The 6,900-nt window shown below is 44.7% G+C and overlaps 1 protein-coding gene across 1 annotated transcript in view; it reads right to left on the bottom strand.

Moving 5' to 3' along the window:
• Window positions 1-446: 446 nt before the first annotated feature.
• The window catches only part of HEATR1 (HEAT repeat containing 1), a 48,130-nt gene continuing 41,676 nt past the window's right edge, over window positions 447-6,900 (bottom strand). Inside the window, exons 34-42 of the mRNA XM_008573418.1 lie at window positions 6,587-6,710; window positions 5,872-6,012; window positions 5,007-5,296; window positions 4,154-4,304; window positions 3,740-3,815; window positions 3,256-3,443; window positions 2,576-2,734; window positions 1,489-1,597; window positions 447-767 (exon numbers count right to left, since the gene is read on the bottom strand). Of these exons, the coding sequence (XP_008571640.1) occupies window positions 679-767; window positions 1,489-1,597; window positions 2,576-2,734; window positions 3,256-3,443; window positions 3,740-3,815; window positions 4,154-4,304; window positions 5,007-5,296; window positions 5,872-6,012; window positions 6,587-6,710 (1,327 nt within the window). The 3' untranslated portion in view covers window positions 447-678. The remainder of the gene's footprint in view (window positions 768-1,488; window positions 1,598-2,575; window positions 2,735-3,255; window positions 3,444-3,739; window positions 3,816-4,153; window positions 4,305-5,006; window positions 5,297-5,871; window positions 6,013-6,586; window positions 6,711-6,900) is intronic.

The following is a 6,900-nucleotide window of genomic DNA, read 5'->3' as shown; positions in this document are numbered from 1 at the left end:
ATCATAGTCCTATGCATTCCAGAACTGCTTCCCTGTATAGGCACACATAAAACATTTAAGGCTGAAGTGTCATCTACCCAAAATGAAAAGTAAAAACCCAAACCCTTTCAGTCAAAAGTATTCTTTTTTTACATTTTTTATTTGCCAGCTGGCTGGTTCAGGGATGGCACTCTGGACCTTGCTGTTAATCAGCACCATGCTTTAACCAACTGGAGAAATGTTCTTGTTGAATGCTGAGTACGTGTCACTTCCTTGAAGTGGAGGCTACTTTGAGTGACATCTCCAACATGGATACCATGCACTTAAGACGCTGCTGCTATACGGAAGAGTTAGGCCTTGACAGTCTAAATGAGATGTTAGCTTTGAATGCTAAAATTAAAGGTGTGTAATATTAATAACCAGTCAGAAAGAACCACAGTAAGCGTTTAAACACACACAACAGTCTGTAAAATAAACTCCATGTATCATTTACTCTTTCTGCAGCTCCATACAGTTGGCAGGAGAGGCTTACGTGGCAGCACAAACCAGGTGGGAATTTTGTAAACTAGTGATTAAATATTCATTAAGTCCAAATAGGTGTTAAGGCACCAAAAGTAACATGGCACCAAACAGCCAAAAATAAAAATATGAAAAACAAATGTGAACTCTGAACCAGGCATGAAGTCCCAGGAGGAAAGGTCAGAAGTAGCTCTGGAGCGGCTCTCCCAGTGTCACTTCCAGCTGCTGAACCGTCTTCTGGCACTGACGCTCTACTTCTTCACATTCATCTAAAAATAAAAGGGAAATCTTAGTCTTGCTGCCTCAGTCACCTTTAGCCAATTCCTGACATCTGCGTCCTGGCGGCCACCAGGCTGAGAGATGCAGCGCGAGCGGGGCAGGAGGCCTTGTCACCGCCGCCTCCCACTTCCTTCAGGCTCAGACTTAGAAACCGAGGGAGAGAACCCCCGTGACAGTGGGAGACAAATCACAACTCAGACGTCCCACCAGGGCCGCTCCCCGAGTAGCTCACACAGCCCCTCCAGGAGGTAAGGAGCACAGAATGCACTTGTTTGTTTTAGAAAAGCCGTGAAGCGTCCCTGTGAAGGTCAGTCCCTGCTTCGTGACGAGACCCCGTTACTTCTCAGGCAGCAATGGTAGCCCAGTGCTGAAGAGCCTGTATTCCAGAACTGGGAGGCTACCCCGTCTGGGGAATGAGATAGTCAATCATAAATGTACGGGGTTAATTAAGAACAACATTTTAGTCTGTACGATCACAGAAAATCAGGGAGGACAGAGATTACCCTGTAGACAGCCTCGTGTGCTCAGGAGCTGACTGCTTCCCAACTCGCTCCCTCCTCCCCACTCGGCACTGGTACTTGAGCCTGCCTGTCTGTGAGACCGGGAGCAGGGCAGGGGACTGCTAATCACAGTACATCCAGATCTGTAATATCATGGGGCACATTTTCACAAAATTTTACTGTGAATATTTCTTAATGGTTTGGTAATTACCTTCCATCAATTCTGCTAAGAAAGGAATGGATTCTGGTAGCAAGACAATATAATTCTCCTTTAGTTTTTCAGCCAGTGCTAACACGGTAATCAAAGCAGCAAATCGAACCTAAAGGAGATAAGAGAGTAAAGAATAAACAAGTAGTGTGTATTTATTAAGACCTGTACTGACTTGAGACGTGCTCTGACGACTTAAACTAAATGGCATTTCATGTGCACTTTTCACTTTATGATGTCCATTCAACTTTCATTTTGGGCTATCAGTTTATTTAAACCATTTGGGGTCTGTTTGTAATATAGGCAACCTTATAAATCAGTGTTTCTCAAACTGGGTTCTGGCACGACAGATCTTTAATGTGAATGTCTTTTTATAATGTGTTCCTTTAAGAAAAATAAAATATAATGCCCCGTGCACACTCAAGCGCGTCACCAAATTTAACTGCACTGGAGCTGGCTGGCTCGCTGGGCTGCCACAGATGATGCCGGGCTGGCAGTAAAGCGTCTCTGGCAGGACTTCCACCTCCAGCTCTGACCATGGCCGCCACTACGGTCATGTGAGGGGCCAGGGCACCCGTCTGCGTTACTCTCTCACCTCAGTACTGAATAAAAAACACGCCCTGTGTCCCGATGTTCTAGTTTTGGAACTTAAAAAAAAAAAGTTTGCGTGTTTCTCACATGGCTTGTCTATGACAAGAAATGTAAGCAGTTGTTAGGTATTGTTAGCAATTCTCTTTCTAGTTCTTGGATCATTTAATTCTACCTCAGAAGACTGTGACAAACTGAAAGCACTTGTCTCTGGAGCTCAGTAACAAGACCGCATTTCAGTGCTTGTGTCTACTACACCCATGGGATGGAGTGGGGTGGGAGGAGGGGAATTGCTATTACTTATTGATAGCCTGTAAAAACCACAAAAGCTTCTCAGGCTCAAACTTCCACCTTCCACGGTAGTGCAGCCCCCTGGTGCTGGATGGCAGGGGGCAACGTTCTTGCAGCTGGTCTACCAGGGCCCGTGTCCCCGACCGCGTGCAGCCTGTTTAGGCAACACAGGGAACACATGCAGCTTGGCGCTGCCGCCCCAGTTCCCCACCTTAGGGGAGGAGTCTCTCGTCTTCAGCAGAATCTGGTAGTTCAGTGGTTTCCAAAGCGAGTCATCTGCCATGGCCACTGAAAACTGTGCGATGCATGGGATCAGCTGCTTTGTCACCCGTTCCTGGAAACTCTCTTCTCCTCCAAGTCTGTTTTCTAGCTGTGAAGAGTAAGACACAAACACTGAGCAACGGGTGTCATGTTTTCTTGTCTGAAAACATACCTGATGTATAAATAATATTTTACTTTATTAACAGTTTGTTAATATTTTAATGTCCTTCCTGATGTTAGCAGTCTCAGAAACCAGGCAGTATTCTAACACTCTCTCCAGAGCAAATTTATTGCCTTCTGGAACTTCAAAAGAATCTGGTAGCCCTTAGCAGCATCCCTTTCCCTCCAGCAGAGCACCTGGAGGAGTCAGCTCTTCCCTCCAGAGGGCAGCCACACCCTGGAACATTCACAGTGGAGCCACGTTAAGTTTCCTAAAATTAATATTAACCATGAAATCTTCAAAAGTAAAACTCATTAAACTTCACAGTGAAGATAAGTTATATCCATGAAAAATCAATTTTGAAATTGAAAAGAAAAAAGCCTTGCTAGTTGTCATTTAGCAGAGTGAAAGCCTGCAGAGATTGAACGGTGACAGCTTCCTCAGGAACAAGAGTGACTGTGTCCGGTTACCTGGTCCACCAGAGGCATCATCAAGGCTTCTGCTCTCTCTTTACTTATGAAGTGCTGGGTATCAAAGAGGAAGATTTTATACAAACAGTTCAAAATAAACTGCAGCAGCAAGCAGCACTTTTCAGTGTTATTTTCAGAGTCAAAAAATGCTTCATCTGTAGATGGGGGAAAAGGAAAAATGAAAGAAACTGAATTTCACAACTTAATCTCCAATATTTAAATTGGAATCACTATTAAAATAACTACAATCAGAACAGTACAGAATTCTAAAATGACCTAGAAATCATAATTAGGATAAAGGCAGAACACGAAACGGACGGTGTCTCAGAAAAGTGATACCTCCTATTCGGGCTGTTAAGATTCTTTTTTTTTTTCCCCTTTTTTTGGTCATTTTTACTGACAGGTAACGGGATCGCGACCCTCAGTGTCACGCCCGTACCGGGGACCGGCAACAGGATTGGTGTGTTGACAGACAACCACTGACCTGCAATGTAGGAATTCTGCTTTGCAAGACACCTGAGGATTAAGAAACCTTTCACGGTAGAAACAAACAGGGCACACTAGTTCCCACAAGAAGTAATAAAAGGCAGCTCTACCAACCCAACTGCACGGATCTTGCAGAGGGAAAAAAGCAATACAATACATTCTGCACAATTAAAAAAGAGAAGCGCCTCACTAAACAGTGATCCCATATCCATTTCACGATGAAGCAGAAGGGACAATGGAAGAGGTAAAGAGGCACACATTTACTGAAAACAAAGCACATCTTTTCAGAAATAGGAATCCCTCCTGTCAAACAGAAATTAACACTTAAAGACTGAAGAAAATCGCTAAATTGGTTATCTTTTGCTGTCCCCACCCCCCCTCCACGTGGCATGTCGTGGTCATCAGGGCTCACCTGGGACAGAACACCTTCTAGGTAGGGGCTGATGAAGTGTGGGAGAGTCTCGACCACCTTCTGCAGGGCAGCCAAGGCGCTGAGCAGGTAGACCTCGCTGGAGACCAGCGCGCTGGTATTCCTCACGGTGGCCAGCAGCGAGGGCATCAGTCTAGACACGGGGAACACAAGTTTTAGAGGAACTTCCGCAGAAACAGTGACTGGACAGCGGTGTAGAGGTAGCTACCCGTTACATCCCTACGTACCTCATAGCCTAGAAAACGTCATCTACACATTTTATGTGACCAAGTGCAAGAAATCTCCCTGTGCCAATAGTACTGACATCATAGTAATTTTTTAAAAATACCAATGCCTTTCAATTACTGAACACATGCTATGTGTCAGGCACTGTGCAAAAAGACTTGCAAGCACTGCCCTAGAGAAACCCCCTGGGGTGGGACCGTCCCCGTTTTACACATGGCAAAGCTCCAACAAGTTCAGTAACCTGCCATGGGTGCAGAGCTAGCAGCCATCACAGCCAAACGTGGAGCCGGCAGCCGTGCCTTCCCCACGTGGCAGCACAGGGCAGCTCTGGCCTCGCCCGCTGGACGGGCCCCTCCATCAAGGAGCCTCACTCCCTGCTCTCTAACTAGTCAAGGAGGGGAAAAACGGGGGGCAGGGAAGATCACAAGGCAGTGCACCCGAGGATAAACAGGAATGCTGTGTTTCAGTTTGAAGAGGAGGCCGATTCTTTAACAAATCTAATTCTACGTAAGTTCTACTCAGAGGAGGGAAGGAAAAAGAAAGGTCACTGAGGTATTGTTTCTCCATCGGACCCGACTGCTGGGTCCTGCTCCGAGTGGCAGCGGCGCACCTGGGAAGCTGAGGGACGGCCAGTGCCTCCAGGGTGGAGGCCACCTCTGCTACGCAAAGCAGGGCACTTCCCAAGACGTTCCTCTCTTCTTTCCTTTCTGGACTGATCAGGTTCACTGCAGCGTCCAACACAGGGACAAAGGGCTCCGGATGTCCTGCACCGAAATTCTTGCACAGAAGTTTTAGGGTATACAAAGCCATCTGTCTGTTTATTGCTTGTTCTTCTTCTGCCTCCTTTCCTCCTTGCACAATGGCCAAAAGGACCGGGACCAGTTTTAGGAAACGATAAACCTGAAGAGGAAGGCAACACCCAAAATAATTAAAGCTGCAAGAAACGCTAGTCTGTTTCTCCATTTGCAAGGCTTGAGACTGTCCAAATGGAAGTCAGATTCTGGGGTCCTGAACCACGTGGTGATACACAAGCACCTGTTCTCCATCTGCCTTCTTTACCGCTAAGCAAATGCATGCGCCTGCTGACCAATTCTTGTTGTATGTTTTGTTTTGTGTTTTTTGGTGGCTGGCTGGGATAGGGGTCCGAAGCCTTGACGCTGGTGTTGTAACACTGCACTCTAACCAACTGAACTAACCTAACGGCCAGCCCTGACTTTTGATTTTATAGAAAGCACCCTACTAGTCTGGAGTAAAAGGGGATTAGAATTATGCTAAGCCAAGGCAATGTACAGTCCATCTTAAGTACGAAGTCCATGAGGCTGAAATTCTAAGAGCTCTTACAACACATGTACACTCTATTAAATTTACCATCACATTTTTAAACATATACACATCACAGTATAATATGAAGGGGTTAAATGCAGCTCTCTGACGAAGCAAAGGAGGGCATGGGAAGCTCTGCAGCCTGCACTCACAGTTTTCTCCTTCCAGTGTGCGTTCTGCTGCAGCTTGTTATTCAGAAGATCCAGTGCTTTCCGGCGAACGGATGGGAGGGGGTTGCACACCAGTCCCCTGATCACGGGGATAAATGTCTCTGTGGGCAGCAAGGCGTTGACCTACAGAAAAGTTTTACACAAAAAGAAAAAAAAGGGGGGGTCAACTCTAATGGAAATAGACTTCCATTCACTGCACACCCTCTAGCACCAGGCATTTTCATACACATTTTATTATTTCTTTCAATAGCCTTTCAGGTAGGCATCACTAACCACAAATTACTATACAAAGCAAAAACTTGATGTTAGGAATACGTGTCAAGGCCACATAGTTATATAATTTGCCTAGATTTGAGTAGCAATCCTAATTTCAGAGCCAATGATATATCTAATATATCCAATAAGCATTTTTTTTATTCCACCTGAATAAAGTGGAACATTATACAGCATATTACACGACTATGTATATTTCACATAGTTGAGGCACATGGTTTTATAATTAGTAGGGAAACAATTTTTTTCCAGACAAATTTATCTCTAGTCATCAAGAGATTCTTTTCCAAGAAAATTCTGAGCTTCTTTATATTAAGAAAAGGTACTGCTAAATTTATTCTTAAAAGTAAAACTTCAAGATAAATAATTTCACAATGACAAAAACAGCAACGAAACACAGTTATGGGGAGAACTGAAAACCAACCTTATCTAACACGTCGTAGGCTTTACTGAGGAGTGCTCGCCAGAACTTCACAGTCAGCTTGTCTGCATTTTTTTCCAGGGCCTGTGCTACGGCATTAATATAGCCAAGAACAGTTTCCAGCAACCTGAAACACGGCACACATTCAGCTAATGGAACCTGAAGGCACTTAAAAAACTCACATCTATCTCATGCTGAATGTTCCAAATCAAAAGACCAACTAAATAACTTTATACTAAATTATTTCAAAAACTAGGTGGAAAGAAAGGAAAAGGAGGGATTATCACCACAGAGGAATATCACTAAGAAGTACACAG

Source organism: Galeopterus variegatus, unplaced genomic scaffold (assembly GCF_000696425.1).
Source record: "Galeopterus variegatus unplaced genomic scaffold, G_variegatus-3.0.2 Scaffold915, whole genome shotgun sequence".
NCBI lineage: Eukaryota > Metazoa > Chordata > Mammalia > Dermoptera > Cynocephalidae > Galeopterus > Galeopterus variegatus.
The sequence above is the reverse complement of the archived record's forward strand: the minus strand, read 5'-3'. Positions and strand labels throughout refer to the sequence as shown.